At 35.4% G+C, this 16766-nt stretch overlaps 1 protein-coding gene across 4 annotated transcripts in view; it reads right to left on the bottom strand.

Annotated features, from left to right (window-relative positions):
* Window positions 1-564: 564 nt before the first annotated feature.
* LCA5 (lebercilin LCA5) overlaps window positions 565-16766 on the bottom strand; it is a 29032-nt gene continuing 12830 nt past the window's right edge. For 2 of the 4 annotated variants that reach the window (XM_087914983.1, XM_087914975.1), the window contains exons 5-8: window positions 14976-15072; window positions 14356-14429; window positions 13303-13441; window positions 565-2065 (exon numbers count right to left, since the gene is read on the bottom strand). In XM_087914983.1, the coding sequence (XP_087771109.1) occupies window positions 1269-2065; window positions 13303-13441; window positions 14356-14429; window positions 14976-15072 (1107 nt within the window). In that variant the 3' untranslated portion in view covers window positions 565-1268. Of the gene's footprint in view, window positions 2066-13302; window positions 13442-14355; window positions 14505-14975; window positions 15073-16766 lie in introns of all 4 variants that reach the window. The other 2 variants (XM_026695118.2, XM_026695119.2) reach the window with 1 other exon arrangement.

Raw genomic sequence — 16766 nt, 5'->3', positions numbered from 1 at the left:
GGAAATGGAAAATTTTACTGATTTCCTGTTTCCTCTTACTTTTCAACTTAGTTCTGTGGTAACCAAGAGCCTTCCCCTTTATATTTCCATAGCTTTGAACTTTACTCTACACATGAATGTTTTTCTTGCCTTTAGCTGCAATTACTTGGGATCTTGTGCCTTAAGAGATCATCCGCATGTAATAAGAACATCTGTTTAAATGGTTTGGCTATAAACCTTAGGTTAAAGAATTCTGTACATTCATAGTAATGCATCAACATCCTTCTTGTTCCTTCATTTTCTGTGTTCATGTGAAGCATAGAAATGATGTCCCCTAGGATAAAACAATTGTCTGTAGCCAAAATGAAAACAAAACAAAGTGTAGATCTAATTATGGGCTTCGGGTCTTCAGGCTAACCAATCCCTTTGCTCATCTTTTCAAATTATTTTTCAACTGAATGTTTTATATTGATATGACATTTGGTGCAGCTCTCTAGGAACATTAGCGTAGTCACCAAAGTTTCATTGTACAAACACTTCACTTTGCTAAATTGATTATATTCATATCATTAATTCACAATCCAGTTATTGTGTTGTAGTTTTTAATAGAGCTGGCAGGGTACAATTAAAGTGGAGGTAAATTTAATGGGCATATATTTTTTGTTTCTCAATTAAATATCATAAGTTTTCCAATAGGAGATATAACAAATTACAACGTTGTCTATATTGCCATCAATCTTAAATAGTCAATTTTATTCTATGACAGAGGTTTATAAACATCTATTACATTCAAAGCAAACATGTAGGTGTATTATGCAAAACTAGAACATAAACTAAAGTTACAGGGACAATCCAACTTTTTCTGCAGTAATTGTTTTGCCTGCACCCTCAATTTCAAAACATAAAATTCCTCATAAAGGAAGCACTCTCTACAAGAGATACTGGTGGAAAGAGGCCTTAAATAAGAAAGGATTCAAATTCAGAAAACATCCCCATTTATTTGGATGTGCTAGTGAAATGTCAATTTGAAGTGACTGATGACAAATATGTAGATAACACTACTTCTTTCCAAGAAGAGGGCCAAGTGATTCTATTAATAGAAAATAAGAAAATAATTATTGAGTACATCTTGTTTTATCTGTTAATTGTCATCATTTTTGTGTAGGGCATTACATAAAAAGTTGCATTCTTGATCATTCTCGAAGCTATATAACTTAACTTCAATCACTTTGTATTTATAAACTAAAACCAAACTAAATATAACTATTTACATATTTTACAGAATAAAATCACTGCAATAATACTTCCTCAATATCATCTTCTAAAGAATCAAGTGCCTTAACTGCTGGTCTATTTGCTGTGTGTTGCAGTCGTTGTCTTTGGGGTATAAAGTTCTTTCCTTCACTAAAAAAAAGATCAGTGTCATGTTTAATGTTGACCATGGTTCCTTTAGCCTGAAAACCATTGTTTGTATTACCGTCTTGTTGAAAATCATTTCTCTTAGGTGGAGTGATTGTGTTGACACTGCTACCAAACAGCTGTTCCATTAAATTAGACTTTCTCTCTTTCTTAGTATCAAGACCTACGTTTTCCTTAGTGAGTTCATCTAAGAAGTCAATTTTTTGATTAAGCCAGCTTGGCTTCCCTGACCCTTTCCCAAAGGAAGGTACATAACTACCAAATATCACATTGTTGTTTGTACATGTGATGTCTGTAGACTGCGGTTTCTGGATTTCTTCTTTGACAACTGTACTAACTGAACTGTCTGGTTCTGGCAAACCATTAGACCCTTTCTCTGTTGTCTCTAACAATTGGTGTAGTCTCTTATTTTTTTCCAATGTATAAGGTACAATAACAGTATCTGTGGTAAGCTCTTTGGAAGCCGTATTTATATTGTTTTGAGTTTCCCTGTCGATTTCATACATCTTGGCAAGCAGAATTTCTTTCCGTCTTTCTTCCTCTGTTTTGTCATGATTCTGTGTTCCTTTTTCTGAAATATATACTTCTGTCTCTATCTTCACTTTTTCATTTTCAAGCAAATCACTGTTTTCTTTCTTCTTTCTGTCTGATTCTTCTTTCTCCCATTCTGAAGATTAAAATACAATAAATTTACATCTACATACTGATTGCATTGACATTCACATGTGATGTTAAACTATAGTTTAGTATGACATAAATGAGTTGAAACAAGCCAATTTTTTCTCCTCCAATAAGACTGGGAAGAGATTCGGAACTTTTATGCTTTCCCATAATTGTATCTTGTCCTCTAGATCAAAAAAATGCTACTAATACTATACAATGGTTCTTAAAAGTATGTAAACCCTATTGAAGTTTCAAATTTTCTATGTAAATATGTCCTAAACATGACCTATTCTTCATACCACTCCTTAAACTAGATAAAGAAAATCCAATTAAAGAAATAAAAACATTATCCTTGTTCATTTATTCATTGATCCTAGGCTACATCTTCCTGTGTGACAAAAGTCCATTGGAAGGAAAATTATTGTTAAGTAACAATTAAATGCAATTGCATAATTCAACGTTAGCTATGATTTACAATTAGAATATAATTGATTTTTAAATAATCCAATGAGTAGTATTTACATATTTCTTTTAAGGACAAATATGCAAAGCTGATTTTAAAAAACGCTTTCTACAATTATCGCTATGCATGTGTATGAGGAGAATGGACTTGGATGTTAATAGTTCTATTGACCATGGTATATAAAAGTACTGTGATGAAAGGGCAAAACCACCAATTCCCATGGAAAGGTAGATGAACGTACACCTACAAAGAGGATGGTATCTCTGTTCTTCCATTTGTACAGTTCAGATACATATAGCAAAATATTTAAGTGAAAGTTCATGGAGTCATAGATATCTCCAACCTAGTCCAAGAAACCACCACTACAGCATCCCCAACGGATAACTATCCAGCCTTTATTCAGATACCTCCAGCAAAGGAGAGTCCACCAACTCCCATAATAATCCCATCCCCTCTTGAACAACAATTACATTAGAAAATTTGCCCAGAATTTATTCTCTTCTACTTTAAACTCTTAATGACTTGTCTCATTTTCAGGAATATCACAGAACAATTCTGCTACATTTTCTACATAAAAAGTCAAAAATATGTGGTCCATAAGACTCCTGAGTGCAGCCTGAATCAGATTAAAATGCAATTCAGAAATATTTAAAATAAAATTAAAATACAATAAAACACAGATTCATGCATTTTAAAATGAAATAATAATAAATTATATCACCAAGCATCATAAAATACTGGCCCTGTGAGAGTCTTGCACTAGTTTACCACATATGCACACAGAGAGAATAGAACATAATTCTTTATTGGGGAGGGTGGAGCTGGCGTCGCGACGATATGGCATGCGATCTTAAAGGTCTTAGATCACTGCTGATATCTTTGCTCCTGGATGGTCCAAACAGATCTAAACTGTCCCGAAGAGACGGTGAATGTAAAGAGCACACCCTGTAGATCCCAGGGATACTGCAAAGTCCCTAGTAGATCCAGGAGAAGCTCTTTTTGCCAGCGGCAAAGAGGCAGCCATTAAAGCTGCTGAAGTTGGGACAGCTCCAAAACTAAAGAGAATGGAAAGAAAAAGTGTGCCGGTTTGGTGAGAATTTTTTTTTTTACCTTAAGATTTAAAAGGACACCTGAAGGAAAAGAAAGAATCTGTAGAATCTTAGACAGAAGTGATTAAGCGGCAATTTTAAATGGGAAGTCAAATTATTTTTTTCTTTTTTTGCTGGACTCTTCATATATGATTTTTTTTACTTTGAACTGGATTGGTCTTTTTTTTTCTACCTTATTTTTTCTTTTTTGTCTCTTCTTTTTGTCTTTATAATATTTTAGGCTAGAGATTCCCTTTTAGCTTTTTTTTTTCTAAACCTTTTTCCCTTTTTAATTAATTTTTATAATAATTTGTTTGGAAAAGGAGGGGGAAAGTGAAAACAGAGGAAACTTTGTAACACTGCCAACTAGAGGCTTAGAAATATTGTTTGTCTTCTTTTCTCTTTCGACCAGACAAAGCTGAGAAAGAATTCAGACTTCTTTTCAAGGATTTTGAGCCTGTCTGATAAGATAGAGGGAAGAGCAAGGGAGAGTATTATTGCAGGTGCTCCTCTGGGTTTCTATCAGTAGCTGGAGTCTGGTGTTGAAATTTACAGAAAAAAGACAATAAGACTCTAGAGAACAGAGCTATAAAACTCAATAAAAGCCTTGGATAACTAAATAGGTGTAGTGTGTTCTTTTTCTCTTTCTTAAGCTGGGCTATTCCTTACTTTAACAAACCCCCTCCTTGTTAGTTTATTATTTGTAATAGCTGTTTAGATCTTTGGCCTCTTGGAACTTGTTTTTCTCTTTCTTTTTGTTTTTGCAGTCTAATTTTTATGTCTGCATTTTATTTTAAAGGAAAAGTCTTAGTATTAATGTTTTCCTTCTTTTTTTAAAAGGGAGTAGTCTTTTTTCTTTTTTTCTCTCTCCCTCCCCTATATATTTTTATTTACTTTCCATATTGATTTTTTTTGTGGCTTCCTTTTTTTTGTATAAGCTTTTAATACCTGAGACTTTTTAATTGGATTAAGGTGTTGAAGAACCTGAAGAACTTTTTCTTTCTTCTTTAGTTTTTTACTTTCTATTTTTCCGCCTCCTGCAAGATTTAACAATTTTTTCCTTTTTCTGTTTGGTTTTTTTCTCCTTTTTTGAGTTTTTACTGCTATTTAACTAATCGATTGGATTAAGGTATACAAGAACCTAAAGAAATTTTTTTATTATTATTATTTTGCTTCTTTTCCCCCACTATTTTTACTTGGAATTACAATTGGTTATTTCACGAGTGGATTAAGGTTTAGAAGAACCTGAATATTTTGAATTGTCTGAAATGAGCAGGAAACTAACAGCAGCTGGTTCTTCAACTTCTACTTCTTCCTCTTCAACATCTGGAGGACAACGCTCAATACAGATGATGTTACAACAAGAAAAAGAACAGGAAAAGGTGACGCTGCAAATGATTATGCAAGGAATTCAAAATATACAAACAAGAATATAGAAAAGAGAACAGAGAACATTGAACAAAGAACAGGAAAAACTGATGAAAAGGTGGAAAACATTCAACAAATGATGATGAAGTATGACGGGAGATTCCAAAAGAGATAAGAAGATTGGAGATATTGATAGCAGATTAACTGTGGTTGAACAAGATAAAAGTGGGATGCTGAGATGGGAGATGGACAGATCAGAATTTTATCTCAGATTCCAAAACATAGAGGAAGAAAAGGGACAAAACCTAGCTGAGATAATGATAGAAATCTTGGCCGAAGCTCAGGAAATAACCAAAGAGAAGATGATGGATGGAATAGACGAGGTTTTTCAAGTCTTCACAAGATATGCAATGAGAAATAGCTTACCAAGAGAAGTTCACATCAGATTTACAAAGAAAGCTATTAAAACGCAAATATTGCAAGTGGCAAGAGAGAAAACATTGAAATATAAAGACAAGGAGATTGTGGTCCTGAAACAAATACCCAGAAGAGTGAGAGAGATGAGAAGAGAATACCGATTCCTGACTAAAATTCTACTTAAAAAAGAGTTAAATTATAGATGGCTGATTCCAGAAGGTTAGTTAGGTTAGTTCACATGGCAAGAACAGAGACACAGAATTGACTCAATTGAGAAAGCTGAATTATTTTATACAGAATACTTTGGAGGGAAAGACAAGGAGACAGAAAAAGAAATGTCACTAATTGAATTCCAAGGACTGCCAAATAGCGACTGAAAAAGAAGAAGGTGCAGTAGGCAGAAAGGTGGAAGTTAAAGAACAACGTGAACCAAGTTCTATGAGAGCTGCCAAATCTACCTATAAAGTATAATCATGGAAGAGAAAAAACTGATTACAATTAACATAAATGGACTTAACTCAGCTGTTAAAAGATGGAAAACTTTCCATAAATTAGAGAAATTAAAATTTGATATAATCTGCCTACAAGAAGTACATATTAGAAAGCAACATGAACAACTGTTGATACAGCCAAAGTTAGGGAAAATATTTACTTCTTTGACACAATGCAAGAAAAGAGGAGTGGTTTTATACATTAAAGATATTATCCCAGCAAAATGATCCATACAGATGACGATGGAAGATTATTAATGGTGGAAATAATGGACAATAATATGAAAACACTCCTGATTGCAATCTATGCCCTGAATGACAATCAAGAAGAATTTTATAGAAAACTACACATGAAAATAATTGAACTGGACTATACTAATATAGTTCTGATGGGAGACTTTAATGGAACTGTAGACAATAAATTGGATTATACAACACAGAAAACAATAAAGCAAAACAGAAAGGATTCCCTAAATCCTTTTTTTAAAATGATAGATGAAATAAATTTAAAAGATACATGGAGATAAAGAAATGCTAAGACTAAACAATACACCTTCTATTCAAACAGATATTTATCATGGTCCAGAATAGATATGATATGGATGTCAACAGAATTGTTAGCTAATATCCAAGAAATAAATATTGAAACAAGTACTTGGGCAGATCATAATCCAATGACAATTAAATGGAAAGGACAAAGAAGAAGATTTAGATGGACGTTAAATAATACTATACCAAAAGAAAAAGACTTCATACAGAGGATGGAGAAAGAATTGGTTTTTTTCTTTAAAGAAAATAAAAAAGAAGACACATCAATGCAGAATGTATGGGATACAATGAAGGCATATGTTAGAGGCTTGATAATAGACTATATAAGGAAAAGAAATAACATGAAAAGACTAGCCTCTAAGACATTAGAGGATGAGTATAAAGGACTTGAAAAAGAGTTACAGAAAATGCCACAGAAAAAGGACATTAAGTTAAAAATGGATATAATTAAACATAAAATGGGACTAATGGAAAAAGAAGAATTAGCACAGAAAATCAGAGGTCCGAAACAGAACTATTTTTGAAGATGCAAATAAACCAGGTAGATGGTTAGCATGTAAACTGAGAAAGGAGAAAGAATCAAGGAAAATATTGCAATTAATAGATGATCAAGGCCAAGTTTGCTATGAAAGTAAAGAGAAGAAGGAAATTATACGAGACTATTATGGGAAACTATACACACAAGAGAATACTGACAAGGAAAGAGTTAAACAGTACTTACAGAATGCTAATCTACCCCAGATACCGAAAGGTTGAAATAATGTTAGAAAGCAATATAACAATGATGGAGTTAACTGAAGCAATTAAGAAGCAAAACAATGGAAAGGCACCAGGCCCAGATGGACTTCCGGCAGAATTCTACAAAACACTACAAGAATCATTGAATTTTCCATTCCTAGAAGTTATGAATGAAGTTATGTTAAAGAAGAAGATACCTAAATCATGGTCAGAAGCTTATATTACACTTGTCCCAAAAGAGGAGGCCGACCCATTACAAATCAAGAAGACCTATTTCCTATAGGTCCTATAGGAAGACCTATAGACCTATTTCCCTATTAAACATAGATTATAAAAATTTTCCTTCAATCTTGGCAGAAAGCCTTAAAAAATACCTAAATAATTTTATCCATCCTGATCAAAATGGATTTCTGCCAAAGAGACAAATTAAAGACAATATGAGAGTAATCTTGGACACTTTGGAATACTACGAGGCACACCCTGAAAAACAAATGACTTTGATATGTTTAGATGCACAGAAGGCATTTGACAATGTGAATTGGTGATTCATGTTATTACAGCTGGAACAGATGGGCTTTGGTAAAAAATTCATTCACGCAATAGAAGCTATATATCATAACCAAATGGCAAAAGTAATGATAGAGGAAGAATTGACAGACTCTATTGACATAAGAAAAGGAACAAGACAAGGGTGCCCACTGTCACCCTTGTTCTTTGTGTTAACCTTGGAAGTGCTAAACAGAAATATTAGAGAAGAAAAGGATATAAAAGGGATGAAAATTAAAAAGGAAGAATTTAAATTGCAAGCATTTGCAGATGATCTGGTTTTCATTTTAGAAGACCCACTAGAAACAGAATTAAAATTGATAGAAAATATAGAGGGAAGGTGACTCGTTTGAAAATAAATAAAGACAAAACAAAGATTTTGACAAAGAATATGTTATCAAGACAAAAGGAAGAATTGGCAGATGTATTGAAAATCCAAGTCACAAATAAGATCAAGTACTTGGGGATACATTTGACAGCAAGATAGTACACTAAAAGAGAATAACTATATTAAACTTAAGCAGCACATAGCACTAGATTTGGTGAAAGGGGAAAATTTACAACTGTCATTAATAGGGAGAATATCAACAATCAAGATGAATATATTACCCAGAATTTTATATTTGTTCCAAACAATTCCAATTAGGCTTGGAAAAGATTATTTTGAAGATTTAAATTAAATTGTGTTGAAATATATATGGCAAGGTAAGAAAGTGAGGATAAAATTAAAACTTTTGCAAGATGCTAGAATAAGAGGGACGATTTGGTTTGCCTAATTGGGAGTTGTATTACCAAGCTACAAACTTGATATGGGTTAAGGAATGGATAACATTAAGAAATACTAGATTGTTGACATTAGAAGGACATGATCTGCTGTTGGGGTGGCATGCTTTTTTATGGTATAAAGGAACTAAAACACAGGGATATTTTAGAAGACATTATATACAAGAGCCTCTGTGGTTAAACGGGGAGAAAACTAAAAGGCATTGTTATTTAAAAATTCCGGTCTGGCTATCGACTATTGAAGCATTTTCTTATCCTTTAATATACACTGCTCAAAAAAATAAAGGGAACACTTAAACAACACAATGTAACTCCAAGTCAATCACACTTCTGTGAAATCAAACTGTCCACTTAGGTAGCAACACTGATTGACAATCAATTTCACAAATGGAATAGACAACAGGTGAAATGTGCAAATGGAATAGACAACAGGTGGAAAGCATAGGCAGGTAGCAAGGCATCCCCAATAAAATAGTGGTTCTGCAGGTGGTGACTACAGACCACTTCTCAGTTCCTATGCTTTCTGGCTGATGGTTTGGTCACTTTTGAATGCTGGCGGTGCTTTCACTCTAGTGGTAGCATAAGACGGAGTCTACAACCCACACAAGTGGCTCAGGTAGTGCAGCTCATCCAGGATGGCACATCAATGTGAGCTGTGGCAAGGTTTGCTGTGTCTGTCAGCGTAGTGTCCAGAGCATGGAGGCGCTATCAGGACACAGGCCAGTACATCAGCAGACGTGGAGGAGGCTGTAGGAGGGCAACAACCCAGCATCAGGAACGCTACCTCCACCTTTGTACAAGGAGGGATAGGAGGAGCACTGCCAGAGCTGTGCAAAATGACCTCCAGAGGGCCACAAATGTGCATGTGGCTGCTCAAACGGTCAGAAACAGACTCCATGAGGGTGGTATGAGGGCCCGACGTCCACAGGTGGGGGTTGTGCTTACAGCCCAACACCGTGCAGGACGTTTGGCATTTGCCAGAGAACACCAAATTGGCAAATTCGCCACTGGCGCCCTGTGCTCTTCACAGATGAAAGCAGGTTCACATTGAGCACATGTGACAGATGTGGCAGGATCTGGAGATGCCGTGGAGAGCGTTCTGCTGCCTGCATCATCCTCCAGAATGACCGATTTGGCAGTGGGTCAATAATGGTGTGGGGTGGCATTTCTTTAGGGGGCCGCACAGCCCTCCATGCGCTTGCCAGAGGTAGCCTGACTGCCATTAGGTACCGAGACAAGATCCTCAGACCTCTTGTGAGACCATATGCTGGTGCAGTTGGCCCTGGGTCCCTCCTAATCCACGACAATGCTAGACCTCATGTGACCTCATGTGGCTGGAGTGTGTCAGCAGTTCCTGAAAGACGAAGGCATTGATGCTATGGACTGGCCCGCCTGTTCCCCAGACGGGGAACAATTGAGCACATCTGGGACATCATGTCTCACTCGTTGCACCAACACCACGTTGCACCACAGACTGTCCAGGAGTTGAGGAATGCTTTAGTGCAGGTGTGGGAGGAGATTCCTCAGGAGACCATCCGCCACCTCATCAGGAGCATGTCCAGATGTTGTACGGAGGTCATATAGGCATGTAGAGGCCACACATACTACTGAGCCTCATTTTGACTTGTTTTAAGGACATTACATCAAAGTTGGATCAGCCTGTAGTGTTTTTTTCCACTTTAATTTTGAGTGTAACTCCAAATCCAGACCTCCATGGGTTGCTAAATTTGATTTCCATTGATAAGTTTTGTGTGATTTTGTTGTCAGCACATTCAACTACATAATGAACAAAGTATTTAATAGGAATATTTCATTCATTCAGATCTAGGATGTCTTATTTTTGTGTTCCCTTTATTTTTTTGAGCAGTGCACAAAAAGGAACAAACAGTTAGATATGGTGAAATATTGAACGAAAAGGGTAAACTTAAATCTATGCAAAAACTAGAGGAACAAGGTATAAAGATGAATTGGTTTTCATATGCGCAAATACAGTCAAAGTATGATAAGGATTCTAAAACAGAAGCTTTTTATGATAAATTGAGTGATTTAGGTAAGATTTTAACAGATACTGATGAAAAGCTGATTAAAAATTGTATGGACATTTATTAGAAATTAAACTAGAAGAAGAACAAGTCAAAGAAACAATGATTGCTTGGGAGAAGAATTTTGGATATGGGATTGATCTAGAGAAACGGCAAAAATTGTGGTCTCAAAATTATAAAATGACAAAGTCAACAGCATATAAAGAAAACTTGTATAAGATGTTTTACAGGTGGCATTTTTCTCCCCAACAAGAATAGCAAGAATGTTCAAGAACAAATCTGAAAAATGTTGGAAATGTCATCAGGTACCTGGCTCATATTACCATATGTAGTGGACTTGTGCGGATGCCAAAAAAATATTGGACTAAAATCCACACATGGTTGGAAAAAATGACAAAAAAGCATATAGACTTGAAACCAGAGATATTTTTATTGGGAATTTTACCTGAAATATATAGTAAAGAATTGAAATGTTTGATTGTAAATGTATTAATAGTGGCTAGTATTTGCTAAAAACTGGAAAAATGAGAAAATACCAACACAGGAGGAAGTTATTAAGAAAATAATGGAATGTGCTGAAATGAGGTGGTTGACATTTGAAATCAGAGAACAAGAAGATAAACAATTTTATAAAATTTGGGATCTATTCTATCAATGGTTAGACAATAAAACATGGCAATGAAATATGTAGATTTTTAGAACATAATGAATATATAAAGATGTATTTTTTTTTAATTATATCTACAAAATGATTATAGGATAGATTTGAGATGGAAATATGAACTATCATAAAACAAATTAAGTAAAATATGGATTATTTTGCAAAACATGAATGAATAATAGTATAGTCAAATGATTGATTAACAATGATATTAATGTATTTAGGAATATTTGTTTGACAATATGAGAACATATACAATGTAATTGTGATTGAAGGCTACAGAGTGGAAGCACACTGTATGCACATATATGGAAGATGGTTTGATGTTTTTATGTTGTGTTTCTTTATGTTTGTCTTAAAAAAACAATAAAACTTTTTTTAAAAAAGGAACATAATTATTTATTGGCCAAGTGGGATCAGATACACAAGGAATTTGTCTCTGATGTGTACATGGAAAGGTAAAGGTTCCTCTCGCACATATGTGCTAGTCATTTCCAGCACTAGGGGGCGGTGCTGATCTCCTTTACAAAGCCAAAGAGCCAGCGCTGTCCCAAGACGTCTCCGTGGTCATGTGGCCGGCATAACTAAACGCCAAAGGTGCACGGAACACTGTTACCTTCCCACCACAGTGGTCCCTATTTTTCTACTTGCATTTTTGTGTGCTTTTGAACTGCTAGGTTGGCAGAAGCTAGGACAAGTAACGGGAGCTCATTCCATTACGCAGTGCTAGAGATTCGAACTGCCAAACTGCCGACCTTCTGATCGATAAGCTCAGTGTCTTAGCCACCACGTCCCAGTGTTTAGGATTGCAAAAAAGTGTAAAAACTATATCTCTCGTGGTAGTTTTATACATATATTCATGTACACACACAAATACAGTGGATATGTACATACATACACATACACTCATTTATTTATACTATACACACACAGATATATATTTCCTCTTTCCTTAAGAATTCCAGAGGTTTATACAGAAACTAAACAATGAAATGGTAAACTCAGTACAATAAAACAAATTTCAAAGGAAAATAACCATTAAAATATAGCATAGAGCTATGCAGTTGAAAAAAGTGTTCACTTAAAAAGTATCTGCTTCTGAATTGCCATCTTGAAAACATCTTGAGAACAAGCATTATCTTTTGAGACTATATAATATGGGGATAGTCTATATTTTTTCCAAGTGAGAGTATCATAACTGTGTGACATAACCATTTTATTCCTCCTATTCACTACGCTGCCAAATCTACAGGTAGAACCATAAAGAGTAGTTCTCCTGCTGTTCTTGACATATGAGTTGGTTTGTATTGGGAGGCAGGTTTATCTAGATTATTTGGTCCTGAACCATTGAGTTCTATGGAGACCACCATCATTACTGCACTGAGCCAAGCACTCGAAGGAGATAGTGGCATCTAACAACCATTTGTTTTAAAAACAGCTAGGGAAGTCAGTCCTCTTTAATACTTGGTTTGGCAGCCACAAAAAAATCCTAGAGCTGAAGGCTTGATAAGCGAAAAACAACCAGAAGATGATATTGGTAAGCCACTTCCATACAGTTACTAAGGACACATCCAGGAATTGTACTCGAGAGGTCTTATCTTTTGCCTAGAGGTCCTCAATACAATGCTTAAGGTTCTATGTCAGTGATTCCTAAACTGCTTCATCCAATTACCTCTTTTGCCTGTCTCTAATAATGTTATTATGCCATTGTAATAATATTCACATCCATTGTTTTCACAAGTGTCTTGGCACCAAGGCAGTTCCAAACTGGATCCTCAACTCATAAACAAGCAATTACAAATTGCTCCATTATCCCCAGGACATGTCCAAATTATCCCACTGGGGGTAATTACCTCCAGTTTAAGAACCACTTGATTTATGTCATAGGATTCTGTTTCGCTGCCCCACAACAATCAAAGATAAAACCTCATCTATAATATTTACTTATTGCAGTGTAAAAATAAAAAAGTATTTTGTTTATTATTCGAGAATAACCATTATATAATAAATATAGCTGATAATAATTGGAGGAAGGGTATATATTACATGACATTTTCATACATAAATCCTGCAAATGTAAACATTTCTACTTTACCTTCTCTTAGTTTCTTGGCTCTTTCTTCCAGTGCTTGGAGTTCTTGTTCATTTTTTAGTTTCTCTTCTCTTTCTCTTTCTTGGTTCTGTTCCTGCTTGAAATCCTCCCTTTGTTCTTTCCAATCTTTAACTAGATGTTCCTAAAAATATAAACGTAGAATGAAAAGCTCTTCAAAAACCATTGGGATGAAATTAGAACAAATACTGTCATTTCAATTCATTTGCAACAAGTTACATTAACTAAAAATATCAGCAAATTATGATCAAAATACTCTTAGTAGGAAGAGTAGAGTATACTCCTTACCTACTTAAGGAAGATGCTACCACCTGCTAATCAAGATCCCTTTTAGCTCAGCCACCCTCTATTCCATTCACAAAGGACTTTCCATTCTTAAGAAAGGCTTTTCAGGGATATAAGAAGGACTCTCGCTTAACGAAGCAGACAAAAAGATGCTGCCTGCTTCCTCCCAATGACTTCTAGCTGGATTCAACTCACAAAATTTTCAGATCTTAGATATCTGAAGAAACCTGGGCATTCCTATATTTTATCATGCTAACACTTAGATTTTCAATTTGCAGTTACAGCTAGTCCTGGACTTGCAACCAAATTGGAACCAAAATTTTCATCGTAAATCCTTGTGGTCATAAATTGAGTCGAGCCAATTACATGACAGTTTTATGGTGGTCATTAAGTGAATTAGAGTGTCACTAAGCAAGCAACGCAGTCATTAAGCAAATCCAGTTTCCCCAATCAGTGGTTTTTGCCCTAAAAAAAGGTCACAGATTTCAATCACATGAGCACAAGATGCTACAAGGGGTCATAAATGCACACCAGTTGCCAAATGCCCAAATTGGGATCATGTAATTGCAAGGGTGATGCAATGGTCAGAAGTGCAAATAGAGATCATGTCACTTTTTCTGACTTATATTAAATGAATGGTTGTAAGTCGAGGACTATCTACTTTCACTTGAACACAAACATTTTCAACGACATTGGAGAGAAGCTAGTGACTAACAGAAGACAGTAAAAAGGGAATTTACAGTTTCAACTCACCAATTGGAGATGCCCATCTTCTTCCTTTTTCTGGGCTATTTCATCAGAAATGAAGTCTGGTGGCAATGGAAATTCTATCAGGGAAAGGAATCCAGTAGTCTGTACTCCTTTTGTGTTCTGTACTTCTCTTACAGTGTTTTTCTCAACAACTATAATAAATTTTGTGCCATATTTTAAATAGTTTTATTTAAAACGGTTACAAACAGTTTCAGGACGTTTACACCCATTTGTTTCATTAGTAATATGAATGACTTGAATGTATATCAAAAGAGAGTCCCTTAAAACATCTGTAATGGAATATGGAGCTGTAAGAAGTCTGGAATGCTGACAGCAATAAAGATTTAAAAACCTCTTAGCCAATTGCTTCTTCACACATAACAATACCATTGCATAATAATTTATTCTTGTTTAATCGATCTAAGAGTTGATTTGCTTCAGTTTTCAAATGCAAAAATTAGAATAAAGATCATTCACTCTTCAATTGATTAAACACTAAAAAGGACAGGCAATGGATTCAATATGCTAGAAATACGGAAATACTGAGAAATCACTCACCGAGTGATATCTTATTTAAAGTAAACCTTCACAATTTTGCATATAACTGTTAATATAGTATTTACCTTTTTTTCTTGGTGTGATATCATCATGCTTTTTGGGTGAGTGTTTTAACATACGATTAGCATATATATTTTTTGCATCTAATTCTCTCTCTTTTTCCTAATAAAAATAGAAGCACACAAATTGTCAGAAAACTAAGCAATTCTTACATTTTTAGTTCTAGTGCCTCGTTAAGATTTTTGAGATATATGCCCAATATTTATATTTCAATTTTTATAACAAATATATGTCTTGGAGTTGTATGTGAGTAACCAGATAATTCTGAAGTGTTCAAAGTATTCAGCCCAGATGTTTTATTACTTGATGATACAATATAATACACCCTCTCTGCCCAGAATATAAACTCTATACTCCGGAAGGCAAAATAACTTTCAGATGTGGAATGGGATGACATAAGATTATGTAACAAAAACTGTGCACTACTATTCAGTTTTATAAGGCATAAATGAACCTGTGAAAGGAAGGATATACTTTGACCAATCTTTAAACAGATCGTTATCAGGTTTTTACAAGGGTTGTACTATACATCTGCAGTCTAAGGAAGACTTCTTTTGAATAACATTATGTCTGTGTTGCAGCCCTAATATGACTAATGAGCCTAACAATTTAGACAAAGCCGGAACTTAATTTTATATCACAGGGATTCTCAAACTCCATATCCTAATTGCCTAAATCACCAATATTAATTTGTGTAACCCAGTGGCTAAGATGCTGAGCTTGTTGATCAGAAGGCTGGCAGTTCAGCAGTTCGAATCTGTAATGGAGTGAGCTCCCGTTACTTGTTCCGGCTTCTGCCAACCTAGCAGCTCCAAAGCACTTAAAAAAATGCAAGTAGAAAAATAGGGACCACTTTGGTGGGAAGATAACAGCGCTTCGTGCGCCTTCGCCGTTTAGTCATATCGGCCACATGACCATGGTGACGTCTTGGGACTGCACTGGCTCCTCAGCTTAGAAACGGAGAAGACAACTACCCCTAGAGCCAGAAATGACTAGCATACATATGTGTGGGGATCTTTACCTTACCCAAAAATAAAATTTAATTGCTTCATTGGGAATAGGGTGGATATGTATATCTATTTACTTTTAATAATTACATTTTGATCTTTATACAGAATAAAACTGTGAATCTTACACATTAGTAAAATAAGATTGGATAAAGTAAAATTGGGATTTAGTTTTGCTTAATTCCAAAATTTAAAGTCATGTTTTTAACAAGGATTATTTTTCTTAGTTTTGCATAATTTCTGAAATTGATTATGAAGGCAGCCACTGTCAATCATTAGGCTGAACGGTGGAGGGAGTACAGGTAGTCCTCAATTTATGATCACAAATGGGAATTTCTGTTGCTAAGCAATGTGGTCATAAAGTATGATGTCATTTGATCACATCACGTGGCGACAGCAGTCCATCATTAACCAAATTCCACTGTTGTTAGCCATGGACCCAGCTCAGTCCAACCGTTCTGGACATCTCCCAGCTCCGAGTTTTCATAAGGAAAAGGATTGCTTCCTCTTTAACTCTCTGTATCACCTGTTTCACCGCCACCACCATTTCTGCTCTTTTGGTTACACTTTAATCTAACTTGCAGGGTAGCAAGCGGTCCCAGAACAAATGGCTCAGGCGCTGCTTGTCATTACTGTAGCTCAGAGGCTTTTAGTGCACTGCAATTCTGTAGCTGCAAGAAGCCACAGACAATTCTGAAACCTAAACCACCCTAACAGTGTGGAGCAAACTGCCATGCCCTGAGAAACCCCAGCTGTCCTCGCAGTACAGTGCAAAGCTGCAGGTAACTC

This window comes from Pseudonaja textilis, chromosome 1 (assembly GCF_049901715.1).
Source record: "Pseudonaja textilis isolate UNSWEBS1 chromosome 1, rPseTex1.2, whole genome shotgun sequence".
Classification (NCBI taxonomy): domain Eukaryota; kingdom Metazoa; phylum Chordata; class Lepidosauria; order Squamata; family Elapidae; genus Pseudonaja; species Pseudonaja textilis.
This window is presented reverse-complemented; position numbering and strand designations above follow the sequence as displayed.